The following is a 21109-nucleotide window of genomic DNA, read 5'->3' as shown; positions in this document are numbered from 1 at the left end:
CGGCCGATCGCCGAATCACCGAACACCCCCGCCCCGCTCCCGCCGCCACGGGGAGGACGTCAAGCACTGGAGAGTTTTCTCCCGTTCCCACGTACACTCGCGGACTGTCTGACGCGGAAGGCGGCGAGGGGGCAGGAGTGCGCGCTGGGGAGCGGCAGTTGCCCGGCTCGCTGTCCGCCCCCAACACACGGCCTGTCCACCTCCCTGCTCCCCTAGTGGTTGCGTCCGTGACATCATCATCATGGCAACAGCAGCTGCAGCCCGGCGCCGGGGAGCTGCCGCCGCCGAGGTGGCCGTGGTGCCGCGGGGGGGCGACGGGCCCGCGCTCGCGCTGCCCGTGAGGCGCTCGCGGCCGGCGCGGCTCTAGAGGCCCGCGGGAAGCCCCGCGCGAGCGCGCGCCCGCGCTGCCGTCGCGCACGCGCCCGAGGGAGCCGCCGCAGCGGCAGCAGCAGCAGCAGCAGCAGGCGGCGGCGGCGGGAGAGCGGGGGCGCGCGCCTCGGTGCGCGCGCGCCGGGCGGGCGGGCGGGCGAGGAGCGGCAGGCGGGGGGCTGCGCGCGCGCGCTCGCTCGCTCGCTCGCTGCGGCGGGGGAGGGAGCGGGGGGGTGGGAGCCGTGCGGGCTCCGCGCTCGCTCGCTCCCTCAGTGTGTGCCTCGGCGGCGGCCAACAACATGTTCTCAGTGCGGATCGTGACTGCCGACTACTACATGGGCAGCCCGCTGCCTGGCCTGGACCCCTGCCAGTCCCACTTCCGAGAGGCCCCGACCAGGCGGGTGCCAGTCGTGAGAGTCTTCGGCGCCACCCCTGCAGGTAAGGGACCCCCGTCGCCGCCGCCCCCACCAGCTCCCCGCGTCGCCGACGGCCGGGTGGGGACAGCCCCGGTACAGCGCGGGTGCTGTGGCGCTGGGCCCGTCGCCGGGCTTTCCTCAGCCGGGCGGGAGGCAGCGGCAGCTCCTGCTCTTTGTGGCTGGGTCGCGCCCCCCCGCACACCCGCCGCAGCGGCGCGGCTCACCTGCCAGCGGCGGCTGCGAGGCAGCGCGCGGGCCCGGCCGACCCCCGGCGCCGCGGGGCGGTGGCGGCCGGAGGAGAGGATACCTGCCCCGGGTGACCCTGCGGGGAAGCCCAGCAGTAGCTGCTGCCGCGGGTGGAGATGTCTTGTCCCGCCACGCACCCCACCCCTTCTCCTGGCCCGTGGTGGAGAGGGGGCCCCGGGGCCGGGCCGCAGGTGCGGGCCGGGGCGGAGGGCCCGCAGCTGCCGGGGCTTTGTGCGAGTCGCGGCCGGTGTTGGGGCTGTTTCCAGCCAGCGGCGGCAGCTGTGCAAACAGCGGGGACAGCCCCGCGCCCCCACACCATAACGGGCAGGATAACGGCCTGTGGGCAGGGGATGAAGGCGACACACCGGGAGGTGTGCTTCTGCGGGGCACATAGCCACAGGGCGGGCGTGCGAGGGGAAGCCTTTGAACGTAGTCACAAGCGAGACTTCTGCAGTACTTGTAAAGTGAGGGTTTATGTTGATCCTACGCTAGCGTGGTACATATCGCGTACAACGGTAGGCACTGGTGCTGCACTGCAGAAGGGAACGTCCTAACCGCTGGCCACATGTTGCCCCTTGGGACTTGCTAATGTCACATCCCACTTCTTCACTGCCTGATCTCTGTGGACTCGCGGTTATATATCCTTCCTGCATCCCAACTATGTTTCTGACCACCAGAACAAATTCCGATCGTTTGATATGTAGGAAAATTAATATTTATTGTAGTTTACCCATACACCGAATATTACTTTGGAAAAAAGCCCTGTTCCTTGAGGTGTTGGACATGTTAAGCACGACTGCTCGTGATCCCTTTATGCTTATGTTGTGTAATGCTGCCCTCGGGGAATTAAGGCATTTCTGCATGTTTTATTGTCTTACATGTTGAAAATGAGATATTGGTATGTATATTAAATGTTAGGCACGACAGAAAACACATAATAAAAAATGGAAGCTTTCCCTTCGCCCACTAGAGCAGATTTTTTTGGCTTCTGCTTATGGTTTTTTTTTTTTATTGTGGCATTGTTTTTTGTTTTTTTAATTTAGACTTTGCTGTCTATTTATTCTCTGATTAGGCACAGAGGAATGTAAGACTTTACAGCTATTGTGATCTGATGCATGTACAGCTCCGATTTATTGAGTGGATGAGTGGGATTAATAGGTAAAATATTGAAATCGAGGCACCTATTTTATTGTAGTTCTAATTTTGCACACAAAGGGAGATATTATGTAATAATATTTATGTAATGGCATGAGTAACTATTTCATTATTGAAAAATGTAGAGCCTGAGGTCGTCTGGCAGGTAGCAGGCTTTCTGTGCGTGCATGTGGTTAACTCATTAAGGCTTATTTTCTCTTAAGCAAATGTTTAGGGCTATGCCATATCATGAATGTGGCATCATAAAGTAAACAGTGCAGTAGTCTAGTTGTCCGGCTATTAGGAACACAGTAGGAAATCCCTGGCTTCCCAAACCATAAACTTTACTATTAGTTTGCATAATAGAAGTGTTTCTAATTTGTCTTGGTTAGACACTTCTGCAAAGGAAATGTGACTTGACTCTCTTTTGTTTATTTTCTCAATAAACTTTTTTATGGCTTTCCCCCCCCCCCCCACTTTCTATTCCTTTAGTAATGTTTGTTATTAAGCTTCAAGAATATCTTAATGCATATTTGGTTTTTTTTTCCTTTCCTGTCAGAAGTGACATATATGACTTCAGAGAGAGGGTTATCCAATTATTGCCTTGAGAGATGAAATATTAAATGAAATTAGATACAGTCCCATCTACACTGACATTTTGTTTAAGTAAATCCAACTTCCAGCATAGTCCATAAGACAATGAGGTGTACTTACTGTTTGGCCTACAGGCTGTTTGATGCTTGTATTCACTTGAGTTCATCTGGATAATAGTGACCCTTTCTCATGGGGTTTAACGTGTCTGTCATGCCTGAGGGAAAGGTGCCTGGTTACCATGCTGAAAACATGACAGCAAACCCCTATGTCTGCATAGGCTGCCTCACCTCCGGCGTGATTAAGTCTGCATGAATCTTAGCGTGTTTAAAGCTGTGTGTCCATGCTGTGCAGCTAATTGGGAGTCAGGTTCAGAACAGACTCCAAATTCCACCTGCTGAGTGAAGGGGGATTGATTGGTATGTGGAAGTGGCTTCTGCAGATGTTCAGAAGCAGCACTGTATCTTGTGTCTAGTGTTGACTGTGGACTGTGGCTCTGAAGGCGCCTCTTCTGCTTGGTGAGCTATATGAAGGACAAGGATTGGCAGTGTTCTTATCTTTGAGGGCGTTTGTGTAATCATATACTCAGCAAGAGATTTGTAAAGGTTTGCTGATAGGATCTGTAAAATTAAAGTGGTTTATCATATGGTGGTTGGGAGAGGTAAAACCCAGGCTTTTGATTTAAAACAATGGAAGGATGAACTACTAAAATGAACTGTTTGCAGTAACATTTGATAACTTCTTTAGGTCTTGTGAAGAAGAAATCTCATTGTATTTGGCAAGACCACGCAAGCTATCTTCCTACATCTTTGCATAATAAAAGCTTGAAAGGGAAGGAATCAAAATTTTTATTATGGTCAAAATCCACCTACAATTTTCTGCTGTTCTGTGAAATACAAAGAATAAAATTCTGACTGCAATAGCAAAAGTTGAAGTGAAGCACTACTGGAATTTATGTGTGAATGCATCTTAGCTGGTTGAGCCACTTGATTCCATTTTAGCTGTTTGGTGCTTGAAGCAAACTGACATGTCTGTTGACATAGTGACTTGAACGAAAGTACAATGTCAGAAACACTGAAGCACTGCCATGGTGGTAATACAATGAAGGCAGTGTTTAATTCATACTTTGTCATGTAAAGTCGTATACATTATTTCATACAGCAGTCTTTGTAGCTGTGAGGAGATGTGCACTGTTGCTGTTTATGTTTAAAACAATAGGTTTTCATTCACTGGGTAATGTACAACGATGAAACTCAATTTCATTATCTTCTCATGCAGTTATTTCTTTCTGACATTCTGTAGATGCTTTCAATAAATTAAAAAAAATCAATAAATTGCAAGGCCTGTCTGTTAAAATGAAAACATACTGAAAATGAAATGTTCTGTTTACATACAGTCTCTCCTTTAATTGGTGATTCTTGAATTGTCATTCATGTTGCTAAGTTGTTGTGTGCAAAGATATCAAAGTTTCGAGATGTTTTCTAGCAGCTTTTGGCCGTTTGAAGCTGTTGAAGGCTTTCCTCAAGATTTCAGTGACCACTTCAATATCAGTATGTGAATGCTCAGGTGGGTCTTTCTGTTGGGTGCTTGTTACCTGCAGGAAGAGAGAACCAATCTGCAAATCCACTCATGAAGAAATCAGAGAAAAGACATTAACAGACAAGCTGAGCATGCTAAATTGTTGCTGAGTGCAAATAGCTGAGGACACTAAACACAGACCACTTAAAAGATAACTTGTTGGTGTCTTGTAGTGAGAATTGTAAAATGAATGGGTGAAACGTTTAAAAAAATCAGAATCCTGTTTTGGGTATAACTTGAGGCTGATAGGTGTCATAGATTTTACAGAAATAGGTCCACGTTTTGAAACTGCTTTTTACTTCACACTTTAACTGCAGGGTTAGGCTCTAAATGTGTGCTTAATTGAGAGGAGGGCCTTTGGAGAAGACAGATTAAGAGTTTACCTAAGAAAAAGCAATGCATAATTTGAGGAAGACTATATCTGCTGTCCTCAACTGCCACTTTGTATATTTTCCTCTTTTTAAAGGGTTTTGTATTTTACATTTTGAAGTCACTCATCCAAGAATGAATCTTAATTTCAGGGCAGCACAAAAAATCAGCTAAAGACAGGATGTTTTGAAGTTAGCCTTGGATACTTTTGATTAGGAGTTTTGCTGAGGTTCCAGGTAATTTAAAGTAGGGGTTAACAGTCAGGAAAACCTGAATGCATTCCAGGTATATGTCTAAGTTTGGTAGGTTCACTTCTTGTTTTTCTGAGTGGGGAAAAAAAAGCAGTCAAATGCTTCAGCTCAAATCTGGCTCCCTTCCAGCAGCGGTAGCTCTGGTATGACTCAGTGAAGGGGCCTGCTTATCATCTTTCTTCTGTTTTTCCCTCCCCTTTACCCCTTGATTGACCTAGCTAGGCTGGATATCTGATCCCATCCCAGTGGCTTTTTCTCCTCCACTGCTGCTCACTTCAGAAGGAGTGAGCTCATTGCAGGAAGTTGCTGCTTTCTACCCTCGGCTCTTGATTAACTTTGTTCTCTCTTCTTTTTCACTACCATTTCAGACACTGTGCTGCAGTGGTCATTCCCTGTAGCCTCCTCTGTTCATTATCCGATATAGCCTAGCTGTTCCAGTTGCTGCTACTTCCCATATGCCTTTTCTCAGAAGTGGGCACTTCTTGGAGGCCTCTTCCACTCTGGTTGACTCTATGACTCTAAGGTTCCAATCTCTCCTGTGGCTTCATAGTTAGGGTATGAGGATACAGCCATTGTGGTGAGACTTATGCCGCTGCCTTACCTTGCATACAGTGTACAGCTTTTGATGGGGAGCTGTTCTGTGGACTGCAGCATGGCTTGGAAGATCTTCAGCACTGTACAGCATCACTCCACTCCCAGCATACCGTTTCTACATCTTGGACTTCTAAAGAGCTATTTGAAAAACAGACTCCTGTCCATTTGTTTCTCTTTTCTCCAGTTTCTATGGGAGGTGAAGAGGGCCAGAGTAGGATGAGGATTGTTGTGAGATTGTTTTCAGTGTTTGAATTTTACCAATGATTGACTGGAGGTTGTCAGACTGTAACTTACCTGGTTCTTAAAAGGATGTTTTCTGTTGTGTTGTGGGGGTTTAGAGGTTTACTTTTTGTTGGTTGCACTGTGGGGTTTTTTTAAGAACCTTTTTTTTTTTCCCGAGGCATTTGTTACTATTTTGTGTAGATTGCCTGCTGAGTTGTTTGAGCAATGAGAAGCTGCCTGAATAAGCTGTGAGATTGTGCTCTGCTGGCATGAAGCTCATTAAGTAGCAAATTTAGTACCTGTGTATATACAACCTGCTTTAATTCTATTTCTTAAATAAGCCTGAAAAATAGTGTGATAAAATCAATGTTGCAACTAGACTCCAGATATTGGTTTCATAAACATTCTTCTGTTTGCTACTGCAGAGTGCCCCTTGGTCAAGTCACTGAATATATTTGTGCTTTTGCAGTTCAGTCAAAAAATATATCCATAACTGACACTGTGAGCTTAGAATTCCATCAGCTGAAGGCTTTAAAGTGTTCCACAAAGTAGGTGTCTCTATATTGAGTCTAATACATAATTTGGGTCTGATTTTTAATCATCAGTACCCCTGGAAGTAGACTGACAACTCTCTCAGCTACTACTTCTAGTTCTGTTACATATTTCTTAAGGGTGCTTTTTGGCTGCTTGCTGAAATCTCTTATTTTTCAGTGTGTAAAATGAACCTCCTCAAAATAACACACTGGTCTGAAAATAGTTGTCTCTCTTTATTTTTACCAGAATAGCACATGCATATCACAACTGAGGTTGGCAGGATTAGACGATGTGTAAACGCTGAGTGAGAAACAGCTCCTGTGTAGTATTTTTTGCAGTCTGGGTAGACACAAGATAAATCTCTGGAAGAAGGAAGCAGGTGCAGTAGCACCACGCTATCCGTTTCTTCTCAGTCTCCGTTCAGAGTTCCAGTATCGATCATTTAATACCCTGTTCTGCTAACTGTTGTCATTACCCTGTTTTTGTCCTTTACCCTTGATTGACTTGATTGACCTCTGTGTGCAGTGGGCCTCGTGAGAAGGATGATAATGGCAATGAAAATGTAACCATTTGGAAAGAGGCAGCGTGAACATTCGCACTGAAAGATTTACAGTGGATGTTTGATCTCATAGGTGAAGCAGATGAAAATTTTCAGAATGATTAAACAGGGTCACTGGAGATTCAGTCTTGTATTAAAGGAGATCTGCTGAGCAAAATTTCAGGACAATTAACAGTCGGCTTTTAATTAATTAATTAAGCATTCTCTCTCTCCAGCTATTTCCAAGCCAGCTTCTAAAAAGCCAGCATCTCCTCCTCCTCATCTGTCATCACTAGATGCTGACAACTGATGAACTTGCTTCTTCCTCTGTGTCAGCCATGTCATATGTATTGTCTCTGTGTGCTACAATTGTTGGCATTTTTAAAGTTCCTGTACATGTCTCCTCTATATTACATTTATTCTATGGGGGAAAATTGTTTCACTGTCTATTGAATTGCTCTCTCACATTCAGGAACATGTGTAAAGAAAAGAATGGATTTTCTTAGGGTCCAACATCAAATCAATAGCAGGACTGTGGTTTCTGTGCTGCTGCACTATCCAATAATAAATTAATATAAATAATAAAATCATATCCCTTTATATATTGGCCAAAGCCATAGTTGTAGTGGCACTTAAGAGCTAGGCTTTGTATTAGCAAGATGCAGGGACTGATTGCAAAGGCCTGTTGAGATACCTGTATAGTTAGGCTGTGACTGCACTGATAGTCATGATAGCTAGATGTGTTCTGGTAGAAACAATAACTTTGAGAAATACAGGGGAATAATCAAGTCTATGAGCTTACACACAGACAGTGTTTCTTTGTCTGTGATAAAGGTACAGAGTAATCTAAACAAATACCAGGAAAGTTTGCACTAGATATAGGAACTGACTGAAATGTTAGTGTTTGCATGGGCCTCATTCATCAGTTTGTTAAGGTTCTTTCCTTTCAAGAGCTGCTGTTTGTTACAGATCATTTAAAAGGTGTGTAAAAGTTAGTGGGGCTTTTGGCAGGACATTTAAATAAAACATCACTCTTGCTAGCTGGGCCAGGCCATAGGGCTTATCAGGGACCCATTTGATGTCTATGCTCCAGTCTTTCTGTGGCCAGCTTGTGGATGGCCATTTCAGATAACTTCTACCCCCTCTCCTGTACATGTAGGCTGTCATAGTGACTGTGTGTTGATGAGTTCACATTCTATGACCTTGGTGTACCTGTGCATGCCTTCTCAGGTTCTCAAGATGCAGAGTCATCATCCTTAGAGATACTCCAAAGCTCTCTTGACGTGGTCCTAGACAGGTGGCCCTGCTTGAGCCAGGTGACTCCCTGAGGTCCCTCCCAGCCTCAGGCATTCTTTAATTACTGATATTCTTGTCAGCTGTGGATATCCACGTGCTCTCCACAACCTTTTCATGTGTCCAGGTGAACATAGTTGTATCCAAATGGTGTGGAGAGTTTGCCAGGTGGCTGTCTTTCAGCTGATAACACTGCAGCTGTGAAAATTACTGGTAGGTTTTGGTGGTGTTAGTGAAAACTTCTTTTGTTTCTTCTTTCTAAATCTAAATAACATTCACTACACAGACTGTTGCTAGGTTGGGCTTTATCCCTCAGCAACAAGTTCCTTCCCTGAAAATTACAAAGAAAACAGAAGCAGCCACCCCTTATTTACATTCAAGTTGTACCTCTTGTACTGTTTGCTGACTAAACCAGTTGTTTTCTGCAGCAAGGCTCTATGTCCCATTTTAGGTGCAATACCAACATGTGGTACTCAGTGGGAATATTGCAAGGGCTGGTGGAATGTTGCACATAATCCATAATAGTTGGCATTACTCCTTGGGGGGAGGTTTACAATACAAGTTTTCTGACTTTTGTATAATGAGATGTATAATGAGTCTTTCATTTTGTGTTTGAAACTACCTAGGTGGGTTTCTGTATAGCACAGATCTTATTAAGCAGTGGGAATTGGAAACTGATTCAGTCCTCAGTTCTGCAGATATTGCCTTCAGATCAGTAATGAACGATTTTTTATTGCTGCCACCCCTATTATATTTATTATCCAGATGAAGAGGTAATTTTCTGGAGTCCTTTTATATTTCCTTCTAAAATGTTACCTATTTAACCTAGCTAAAATGGTAAAGACTTTCACTGCAGGCGACTCACTCTTCATGTTCTTGTGTGTTTCTATCCATTGACCATTAAGCAAATGGTTTTGTGGTATTCACATTTGTAAGCAGTGAACTCTATTTTACTGTAAGAAATTAAAAGAGATTATGGACAGTTTCTTGTGTTGAGGGAAACTTAATCTCTTTTTGTAAAATCCTTAGTATCAAATATTTTATTTTTTGAGCTGTCTGAATTAGCTTTGTAGAACTGAGGCTTAATCATCTTTACTGTTAGACCTAAATAACAGCAACAAAAACAAGCTCACAGATCTGCTGCATTGTTTGTCTATTACCTACAACAGAAGTGTGGTTTTACCCTTAGATTAATGTTGAGGTTGTAAGGGACCACTAGAGATTGTCTGCTTAGTCCAAGCATGCTGCTTAAAGCAGGGGTCACCAGGGGTGGAAATGCTACAACCTGTCTCACTAAGTTCCAGCGTTTGACCACATTCACAATAAAACAAAACAGACAACAGGAATGGGGGAGGGGTTGGGGAAGACCACCACCAACAACCAACCACAAAAGTTACCCAAAAGGAGGTTTTAAAAAATGTTTGTGTTTCAGTTTGTTCCCTTTGCCTGTTGTCCATTTATTGGGTACCACTGAAGAGCGTTAAGACTCACTCTTCCTTACTGTTTCCTACCAGGTGTTTATTCCTAGATGCTTGAAGATCCTTTCCCACTGTGCTTAATCCTTCCCTTCTTGAGGCTACAAAATCCTAGCATCCTTTGTATGTCCAGTGCTCTAAGGCCCTAGTCATCCTCATGGCCTGGCTTCAGTGTGCCCATGTCTGTCTTGTACTAGAGAACCCACAGCTGCACCCAGCACTCCAGATGCGTCTTGCCAGTGCATAGTAGAGATCAGATCAAGAACCACAGCTGCTGTTGTGCTTCCTAATGCAGCCCAGGAGGCTTTTGGGCTTCTTTGCAGTCAGGGCACATTGGTGACTCATGTTCATCCAGGACCCCTGGGTCCTTTTCTGCAAAGCTACCTTCCAGTCTGCCTCCACCCAGTACTTAGGTACAGAAGGATGTTCTTCCCTAGGTGAGAACTTTGCACTTCCTCTTCTAGGGCTTCATGAGTTTGCTCTCTGTCCATTTCTCCATCCTGCCAAGGTCCCACTGAATGCCAGCACACAACTTGCTGTTGTGTCTTTATACACTCATCCAGACTTCATAATCTGCAAACTCGCTGAGGGTGCACCTGTCCAGTGACCAGGTCATTAATGAAGATGTTAAACAGTACTAGCCTCAATACTGACCTCTGATCACTGGCTTCTGTGTTCCCTTCTTGTAAGGTTGCTTCTCCTCACTTCAGTTTCATTTTTCTCCCTTTTACATAATAGTCAAATCTGTTTTAGAACTTTCCAGTGTCTGCCTTGGTTTTGGCTCTTTTTTTTAACATACCATCCTCTGAAGTGGAAATATATGCATTTAATTACATTTCTGATTGCAGCAGGGTTGGATTTGTAGCTTGTATATGGCTTCTGTCTAAATATCTTGGGTACTATATGATTGTGTAAAAGTAATAAATTCTGGGTCTGTGTTTTCTGGGGTTTGGTGGCTTGTTTGGCCCGAACAGAAAAGGTAGGAATGATGTAAAATAACTGAATATAAATCCTTATCTGACTAAAAGGATGTTTTGTATCAGAAATAAGAGTTAAATTGCCCCATGTTTTCCTTGCTTAATAAAATTGGCATATGTTGTGCATAAAGTAGTGTAATTAAACTTGCCATGGTAATTCAGGTCATTCCTCAGTGTGTTTTTTTTTAATGGATGGTTTTTCATGTGTACATTTGTAAACCTGCCATTTCCATGCAGAGATTGTCTTTACAGTCTAGATTCCTGTTTTGAGTCTGATGCATGAAAAAAACCCTAACCAACCAAAAAAAGCCAACCAACAAAACCCTAAGGTGTGGACCTTAAGATAGATGGGAAGCACAGAATAAAGTTCTGCTAAGCACTTACAGATTGTGCCAGCATGTCAGCTTTTCATGAGCTTGTGTTCTTATGCCAGCACTTGGAAACCTAATCAAGGAAATAAATAGTCGTTTTTAACCACTGCTGTATTAAAGATGAAAGACTTAAGAACAGAAACCAGTTGTTTTAGGCAATGTGCAGATAGCAGTGGATAGTCCTCACTCCAAAAAAAAAAAATGTTCTGTATAAAAGGAGCGTTAAAAGGTGTAGAAAGAGTGATATGTTATGAAAACAGATGGCATGGCAGTATTGTTAGTCATTATTTTGAAGTGGAATTTTGTAGGAGGGATTGTCTGAATGGAAAAACAGGAGATGGGGAGGATGTGTTGAAAGGAAGAATGGGAATGGAAAGGAATATGTAGAGCATGTGAGGTGAGCTGTGGAGGGGGGTGGGGGGGTTGGAGGATGGAGAGTGCTGAGAGCCAGGACTGCAGAAAATATTGATGTGGGAGTTGCCACAACAGGGACCAGTTATCTAAGACTGGTCCCTTTTGGTTTCACTTGCTTTGACTCATGGGCCTGATTCATCCCCTGGAATTTCTTATCTGCAGACTTGTGGCTGGAAGTAGATGAGGTGTTATTTGAAGTTTATTGCTCTGTGCAGTGAGAGAAGAGAGAAAGAAAACAAAGTCTCTCCAACCGAGAACTGAGAGGCGTAGAACATAGCGGGGAGCTACAGTATTCTCATGAGCACCATGCTGTCTGTGAGCACGTTTTGTGTTACCTGCTTTCATGAAAACTGATAAAATTAATTCTAAATGCCTGGTACAGTGAATCAGGAGAAACAAACCACAACCAGATACACTTCACTTCGCAGTGTGCTGCATGCACGTGAAAATACATCTTTGCTGACAGGGAAAGATAGGTGCATAATGTAGACGCATATATCGCAGAGCTGAAAACAGGACAAAACTCAAACACAATGAGAAACAGATCACATCTTCAACTGTTCATCTTTTCTTTAGTTGTAAATGGGCTTTCTGTAGCCTGTTTGCTTGTCATGTTCTTCAGCTGCTTCCATAAAAATCTTACTGGTTTTGTGCAAGCTTGATTTGTTGAAAGAAAACCTTAGCAACGTCTTATTCCTTCCAAGTTGTTAGTCTTTGGCTTTTTCAGAATGTCATTCTCTTATGGAAACCATTTGCAAGGAAGTGTTGTAATTTTATTAATAATTTGGCTTCTGTAGTCATCTGACTCATAGTAAACTATTTAATTTCACTGAAAGCTTGAATTCTATGGTTTATAAAGAATGACTGATAGCTTCTTTTCTGTTTCCTCACATAAAATGCCCTGTTGATCAGGGACTTCATATGTTGATAGCAGAACATTGATGGTGAGAGGCTGAAACTTATGCATTTGACAATGAAGTTGTGGAGATAAAATGGTGGTGGAAAAAAATAACAGTTGTGGAGATGGCCAGAGAACCTTCAGTAAAAAGTTGGCCTAGGAGAAAATCTGAGCACTGAGACTGCAGTGTAGTGCTTTTATTATCTGAAGATATTTAGTTTGGTATACAAGGCTCAGGAGAAGCACAAGTAAAGTTTAAAACGGAGTAGTACAGAGCTTGGCTGTTTTTACAGCTGCTCTGCAGCAGCCACCAGTTGAAACTTAAAACCTGATCATACAGTTGAATCTCTGCACATGCCTGTAAGATACACTGATGAGTTTTCATATCTAGTAGCTTGCATTTTTCTTTCATACTTGGTTAATCGTTTTGGATGTTTTATGGTATGAAGTATCGAACAGGAGTTTTTTAGACTGCAAGTTCGATGCAGAAACTGTCACATTGCATAAATGTTGCTTTCTGAGGCCATCTGATTGTATCTGGTTCATGTTTGTGTGTAGTTACCTGTGCTTTTACACTAGGAATTCACTTAGAGCTGTGAGGAAGGGGAAAGAGGGGGAAAGGCTGATCCAATATATCTGCTGACATGAGGACATTTTTGAAGGGGAGCTTGTTGGGGTCTGGGTTGGCTTGCTAGTTTTGTGGAGGTAGACTTTGTGTTGTCCTCAAAGAATTTAAGTGTATTAGTACTGTGCAATTGAAGTTTTAACTGTTCTAAAGTTGAAAATTTAGTGTTTCGGAGTATTTTGTAAGCTGCTGCTTGATAGTGTAACAAGCAACTAAGGAAGGTTAGATGATTTTCTTCTACCAGTTGTGTGATCTGAGACACTGCACGCACTGAAGCTCTGCAGAAGAATTCTGCTGTTTAAATTCATCAAAAGAGTAGAACCAAGATACTGCTGGCACTGGAGTAGTACATTCGTGTGAGGTTTATAAGAGACTAAGTGATGATAAAAGAGGGGAAAAACAGCCTTGAGGAATTAAGTCTGTTCCATCAGAATCCATGAAGCAGTGTCAACATTCTTCCCTCTAAACATTATTGAAATGATTTCTTTATTTCTTCAAATATGGAACGATCTGGTAGTGCTGGAGTTAGATACACCCTGCTGCTCAGCATACAAGTCTTCAGGATCTGTAAACTGTGTATTTAAATGCATACCCACCCATACCCACTTTGAACTCTATGCTTCTTTTGTTGGTGTGGGTTTGTTAGGGTAAAAAAAAAACATCTTGGAAACGATTGTTTAAAAATCAGTTAAAAAATGACTCTTGTAATTAAGGACAACAGTGTCATCTGTGCAGGAGGAATGCCTTCTAGTAAGTTTCTCTAGAACTGATGCCAGGTCGTGCTTTTAAGTGTTTGTTTTCAAAATACTCTTTAAAATAGATGATTGTCACTTTTGCCAGCCCAGATGTCTCATTGTCACTTAGTTTCTTCTTGGGTAGAATTTTCTATGAAGCTCAGAGTGCTGGTACTTTGTGGTTGTCGTAATGGTAGGGAACTGGACCTTCATTGTAACTTCACAAATTCTTCCCAGTGTTTTAGCTGAGAAGTGAACCATCAAAGTCTTGTTAGGGCTATTGATAAAATGCTATTCAACTCTTTTTTTTTTTAGTACAATTTTTCTTTCTTCCTTGCAGTGCTTGTATTCTCTCAGTTTTAAAAGAAATCTGAGGGCTAAATGTAGTTCTACATAACGTCTTAAAAAATCACTGTGTGAAAGCAAACCAGATTACATATTCCAAAGCACAGCAGCTGCTTTACAGCACCTGAGTACAACGATTGTTTATTTCAAAGCACTGTGTTCTAAGCAGTCTCTAATTTGCGTGTTCAATGTATTGTGATTATTAATATAAAGGAACTTTATATTCTCTGATATTATTCTTTGCAAGGATGGAAATGGAAAGGAAAGAACACGAGCTTTTTGCATGTATGGAAGCAGTCTGGTTTTTAACCTGTTGGGTTGGGGTTTCTTTCTATTTTTTATTAGATTGCAGTTGACCAACAGAATTCATCACCACGATACATTATCTATTTAACAAGGAGAAAAGTGTTTTTTCATCAACCTATGTTTGAGCAGCTGCCAGCATTTAGAACAAGGAAATGTCCAAGTTGATATTGGAGGCCAGCCATGTAAGAGGATAAGGCGCCAACTGCATGAAGTGTTGTTTTTCTGGCAGATAGCTTCTGTGTACACTCATCCCTAACTCAGAAGTAAATCTGATCCGAGGTAGTTTCTTGCTTTTGTGGGTTAGTTCAAGTTTATCTCTGAATTCCCGAAGCATAGGCTACATCTGTGGTGAAAATTGTTCTCCAGCTGTTGCTGCAGTTTCACAGTGAGGTCAAGAGCTTGTTTTTTTACATTCAGGAACTTCAGTCACACTTTAAGCTCAGTTGCAACTGGACGTGGTCGTACCTCACTGCCAAGCTCTATGTTGAACTATTTAGCTTTAAAAAGGCTTCTAAAAATGATCTCTTATGAGGCTTAGTGGTACCTCAATCACAGACAAAAGGCTGTACTCCAAAGAGGATTTGTTAAAATTGTTGTCATTTTGCATTACAATTTGCCCAAGCCATTAAGAAATCTGGTTTAAAATACTTTTTTTTAATCAGACATTTTCTACTGTTAGTTCACAGGATCACAGGATCCTGTGTTCACTACATCTAACCTGATGAAAACGGAATGATCCTTTCCAAACATGAAATAAACTGATATAGAAAGGAATTGCACTTAAAATGCATGTTTTTGTTTTTCATGTTGGTTTAAGACAATTTCTTAATGTTTGAGACATTCTTAAAATTTCAAGGGGTAATTCTCCAGCTGGGTGCAAAGAAGTTTGTCAGTAGATGATTTGGCCAGTCTGGTTCCATGCTATCAAGAATTGATTTTTACAAAAGTATGTAATATTCACAATTCATAGAAAATGAATTTCCTCTGATTTTGGCTACCTCCAGGAGTGCTGCCCTTAGAGTCATTTTTTAAGAGAAGCATGCTACAGATGTTTTTGTTTGGAAACAATAATTGGAGTCTTGCATTTTTCTAATGCATAATTGTCTGGAGTAGTTACTTGTTTGTAGGAGAGAATAAGCAGAACCCACAATCTAATTTGTGATTTTTGTATGAGGTTAAGTTTTTAGTTCTTCATTACAGTAATTTTAAAGCGATTGCTATTTTTCATGATGTCATAACTTGTCTCCCTTGCAACTCCCCAGTTCATAACCTAAACAGAATTTTCTACATCAAGATCTGAAAACCTGATAATAGCAAAATGAATCAAAAGATCTGCCATATCAAACCACTGCCCTTTTAAGCATTATCTCTGTTGTTTTGTCTCTACTTTGTATTTTCACTAATTGGAGTTATTTTACATTGGATTAAACTCTTGCAAGAGAACAACTTATTCAAGTTGGCCTTTCAAGGTTATGTTCAGATGAAATGCTGAGCATCATGTGCAGAACCTTTGTCTTTATAAAGACATTTGACTTTTCTGTCTGTTAATTCTATTCCTGCAAAGAAGTATTTTTGATCATTTATTGCATACATAGTGCTGTCTGAATGCCATGCATGCAGTTAGTCAATTTATACTTTGAATAAAGTAATTCTTAATTTGGTATTACAGATATAGAGTCAAGACTGAGGGATTGAATGACTTCTATAAGGTCGTGAGGGATTTGAAGTCGAAATTATCCTCCTTTTCTTGCCTTTAGGTGATTCAAACACAAGACCTTCATTTAAGATAATGATATGCACCAGTGCTTCTAAGAATTCCTCACCAGATACAGGCCTTTGTACCCTAATACTGTGTGCAGCTTTGTACAGCTAAACTAATGAGCAATAGACTAGAAACAGACGGTGCAGAATATGCGTTGAGAAGTCATAAAACAAAAGGTGTTATTAAAAGGTCATATTTTTAGAGGTACTAAAGATGTCTGTGTTCATCAATTTCAGCTGATTTTTTTAAAGTTCATGGTTTTTTCTTCACATTTGAAGTAAGATTTTGAGTATTCTGTACTGGTAGATTATTTCAAAGACTCACAACATGACTTTTTGTTTCCCAAAGACTGAAGATTTGACTGTGCTGTGCCATCTAATGTGTTTGAACCATGCTCAGGTGCAAGTCTGCATACATGCTAGTGTGCTTCCACTTTGTGAAACAATTGTTTGAGGGATAGTCCCTGACATGGCTTGGCTTATACAGTTCTTTCTTAAAAAAAAAACCAAACAACAAAACAGGAAAAAAAAATGGACTGGGAGACTTGGCAGACTGTCATATTGGAAAATAATAAACATGCTTCTGCCAGGAGTGCTTGAATTTGTTACAGTCATCTGGTCTGGACTAGTAGCTGCTTGGACATCTATGAATAGCAACTGTCAGAGCAGAGGAGCAGTCTTTCCACAGGCACAGGGTTGAAATGATTCTTGTTTGGAAATCTGCCTTTGCCATGAAAGAGTTGGAAGCACTTTTTTGTTCCTCTGAAAGTGTTTTTCTGAAGACATTAACACTATCTAGTAATAAACAATGCAAAATTTGCTGGAGTGCTCATCTTAGAACAGGACACTACAGAAACACCTCATTGACATTGACAGATGATATCTCCCACTGGACCTGGTTTTGGAAAGCCCCCTTCTACCTGACTTTGAACACTTCCAGGGAGGGGGCATCTACAGCTTCTCTGAGCAACCTGTTCCAGTGCCTCACCCCCCTCACAGTAAAGAATTTCGTTGTACTATGTAGTTTAAATCTGCCCTCTTCCTGTTTGAGACCTCCTGTTCCTGTAGGTCCCCTTCATGTACTGAAAGGCTGCTCTAAGTTCTCCCTGGAGCCACTTCATCTCCAGGCTGAATGACCCCAGAAGGAAAGGATTTATATGGAAGTTACTCAGTGGAAACAATTTGAGTTTATTGCTGTCTCCTAGTACAACCCTGTGAAGAAAAAAAAAAGTTAAAGTTTAAAAAAGTTAATAGTTTTGTGGTACTTAGTTGCTGAGGGGTTTTGGTAACCATTTTGTGCAAATGAGATGGTATTGCCCACCACTTATTTCAGTGAAATAAGGCTCGGGGCTGGGTTGGTTGTGTGTTAGTTTACATTAATCAGTCTTCAGAAATATGATTAGTGAATAGCACTGAAATACAGTTTGTGCCCCTCTGAAAATATGAGGCTGATGGTTAACCCTTTGGGTAGAGGACCATGATCTCAACTGGCTGACATTTAATGGAGAAGTTCAGTGCAGCTCTCTAGCTGCTAGTGCTTGCATACTGCAGCTGTTGCACTCGAGCACTGCAGACTTCTAAGAACTCTCAGAGTTTGAGAGGAGATATACTGTTAAACCAGTAACTGATTAAATCTTCAATCGTGGAACAAAGGCAAGCAGCCAGCACTTAGTAAGATTTGCATGGTTCAGATTAAGTTAGTTTTGACTGTTGGCATTAACAGCTTCCTTAGCATGCAGAATGTCCCTCCAGCAGGTTTACATTTGTCAGTTTGGGTGATATGCAATAGGCACCAGAGGATTTCAAGCTAGGAAAAGAACAAATAAAAATAATAATCTGAGTTTGAAGGTGCTCTTTTAGTCCTGCAGGTAAGTTTTAGAATGCAAACACTGAAACTGAAGTGTCTCTTACTGGGATGAAGACACCTGCATTTTCTAACTACTATACATAGATATAAGCTAACATGTGTGTAGTTAGAGATTATTTTTTTTAGTGTGCAGTGTATCTTGTGTTCACTTTGACTGGGTTTGAGCTCGATGATAAAAATACTCCTGCATGCTTTTGCACATATGTTTTTGGTGTTGTTATTGATGCGTTTTTGTGGGTTTATTCTTTTACTGTTTGTTTTATTGCAGCTTTATTGTTCTTTAGCCATGTGCCATGAAGTGTAAGCATAGTAGCTCCTTCTGGCCTGGTGAACAACAATATTCATTCAAACTGTAATAAAACTAATGAAAGTAGTTTATTGAGAGTAGAGGACACAGAAGAGCTGCAAAGTACAGAATTCAAGGTAGAAGTTTTCTGGTAACTTGGAGCATGTCACCTGATACTCTGCTTTCATTTGATTTGCATTATAGTATGTGATTGCAGAGTAAGAGCTGGAGTTTGAGTTTTTTAGAAGAGTTAAATAACTTTGGGGTTTCCATCCCTTCAGGAGTATAAATATTTCACATGAGAAGCTACTGGTTATAATATTTATACTAAAGAATTTCAGTGCAATTTGACGGTGTGATTAATTTCTATCAATAATGTATAATGCTGATAGAATTGCAGAAAGTTTAATAATGAATCAGTCATGCATAGTTCTGTAAATCACTTGACAGAGTTTGAGTATTTAAAGTGGGATGTTGTATGCAAGAATAAACAATATAAGCGGCATCCACAGTATAGAAAACGATGACAGTGTAAAGAATTTTGGGTCCTTGCAGACAAGCAGCTGAATGAGGTATCACTGTGATGCTGAAAGAGCTAAAGTCATTTTTGGTTATGTTAATAATAGGATGCTGAGAAAGTTGAAGGTAGAATTTGTGGAACATATGATAAGCACTGGCTCTTACTACTGCACCCATGGATTTGAAATTATGCTGAAAAGATGGAGAAGGTGCAGAAGAGAACTCAAATGTTTTACTCCCCTCAAGATTATTACCGTTTGTTTTTGTTAGATTATATCAGGAGTGTGTGAAGGAAGTGGTGGAAGTTCTGGCAAGTGAAGAAAACCATGGAAAGAAAAACAAATTACCTGCAATTTAAGCTAGTCAAATTCAAACAACAGCTCAAACAGGTATTTAATGCAAAGAAGAGTTTTAGAGAAGGGAGTTTTAAGAGATTTTTGCTTGTAAAAGGAAAGTGGTAGCCTCCTCTTTGCCTAAAGCTAGACATGAATCTTCCTAGAATGACTGTTTTTGTCATACAAGCTACTGGATGACCAGTCTGTGGTATCCTGGAATGAAGATAAATTGGTTAAATCTTTTCCCATAAAGAAAACCCCAAACACTAGCTGTAGATCCATGGCATCAACATGATGCATCAGTGCAGAGTTGTATCTGGGTGGAAAGTGCTGCTTCTAGTTGTGTTTCAGCAGTGTGGAGTACTAACCACAGGCATGTGAAGTAGAAAGATTTGAGTTCCAGTTCCCAATTTATCTCCTTGTGTTACCTTGGAGCAACTGGCTTGTAGTGATCTGAGCTGTGTGTAAACAGCTGAGCCCAAGATCTGTGAGTAGGATTGTGTTTTCTGTACCATAGAGCTCGTGAGAGAGCTCAGTATCTTTGCAGCACCACTCTGATGGTGTTACCCTGTAGTAACAGCTTTGCAAACTGTCATGGCAGGAGCAGCTGATATGCTGTAAATTTATGTGCTAGTTCAACCTGCTCTAGCTTGTGCCATGTGCTCATGCTTCCAGGAATGACAGGCAAAACATCATGCTGTACTTTCAAAGCATTTGAGCAGTCAGTTGTATGTCTGTACCTGGTGTCACTGTCACAGTGGAACCAGAGTATGAAGCTTAATGTAACTTTGCTATGTAATGTCTTTGGGTAATCGGAGTTGCTCTCTGCTATTATTATACAGTGGAGGAGGGAGGTTACTGTCACACAGGAGGGAAGCCTGCATTATATTCCAAAAGCAGCTATTGAATGCACAATTTGACTAAACTTTAGCTCAAGGAACCAATTTTTGAGATGGTCTTGTCCCTAGAAGTGCATCTAATTAACAATTTGGCACATGCAGGATTGGATTCTTCTAACTGCTTGTGACCTAAGAGAAGATGTTGGTACTGTGAGTGCTCACACAGTGTAGCTCAGAGCATTGAGTAAGCAGCTTCTATGATTTTCAAGGCTCTTTCAACACCTCTCTTCTTTCTCCTCATAATGGTAGGAGTCTTTAGATTTGTTCCACTGTTAAGTTCATGTAAACAGTGCAGTTCTGCTGACAATTAGACACATGAAAATAAATGGCCTCCTTATTTCCCAGGGGACAACAGTACGGAAATGTCTTTGTGGAGGCAACAGTAGCATAAAGTATGTAATACAAGTTTTGGATTCAAGTATACATAGTGAAATGAGCCAAGATAGGGAATTGCAAATAAAGTGCATGGGCCCTAAACCAGCAGGCAGGTCACAAGACAGATCGTGCCATTTATACATGGTGTGATAACTGTGTGAAGGAGGAGGGGGTTCATGGCTTGTGTCTACTCACTTCTGCAAAGATTCTGCTTTTGCTCAAATAATTGCCTGGGGACTAGGAAAGTTTTTTAAGTTACTTGTTCTGTATTATCTCCATCTGAGGTTAGACAGCCCTTTATTAGATGTGTTTCCAGTAGGAGAAAAAAAAAGCAGCTCTGTTTGTGCATGTTTAGCATGTACACTAGGGGCTTGTCTGCAGGATTTTTTATAAGCAGTGAGCTGCAAATTAGACTGTTGGGCTTTTTTTGTTTTTTTCTAACGAGGATAAAGAGACTTTAGAAAATAGCATGTTTTGTAATACACATCCCTAGAGCTATATATCTTCCAGTTGAGTGCAGATGTTAATTATTAGTTGGTTAACCTCAGATTTCTCTGGAGCAAAAATCTAAGCCCAGTCACATGGCAGGCCACAGTGTTGATTGCCATCGTCAGCACTTCTTGAAAGTTTTCTTAACAAGAGTCTTACTTTTATCTCAGTGTTTAAGTATGCTGGCATTCTTTTGCAGATCGGGGTGGAGGTGTCTTGGATCCTCTGTTGGAGGAATTACAATTAGACTGCTTTTGTATCACGCTTGTAAAGTAAATCATCATTCTGACACTAGCTA

General features: G+C 41.7%; 1 protein-coding gene across 2 annotated transcripts in view; it reads left to right on the top strand.

Annotated features, from left to right (window-relative positions):
* Positions 1–589: 589 nt before the first annotated feature.
* REV3L (REV3 like, DNA directed polymerase zeta catalytic subunit) overlaps positions 590–21109 on the top strand; it is a 91674-nt gene continuing 71154 nt past the window's right edge. For both annotated transcript variants that reach the window (XM_064170295.1, XM_064170293.1), the window contains exon 1: positions 590–807. In XM_064170295.1, the coding sequence (XP_064026365.1) occupies positions 669–807 (139 nt within the window). In that variant the 5' untranslated portion in view covers positions 590–668. The remainder of the gene's footprint in view (positions 808–21109) is intronic.

The sequence above is a fragment of the Pogoniulus pusillus genome, chromosome 33, assembly GCF_015220805.1.
Source record: "Pogoniulus pusillus isolate bPogPus1 chromosome 33, bPogPus1.pri, whole genome shotgun sequence".
In the NCBI taxonomy this organism is placed as follows: domain Eukaryota; kingdom Metazoa; phylum Chordata; class Aves; order Piciformes; family Lybiidae; genus Pogoniulus; species Pogoniulus pusillus.
The sequence above is the reverse complement of the archived record's forward strand: the minus strand, read 5'-3'. Positions and strand labels throughout refer to the sequence as shown.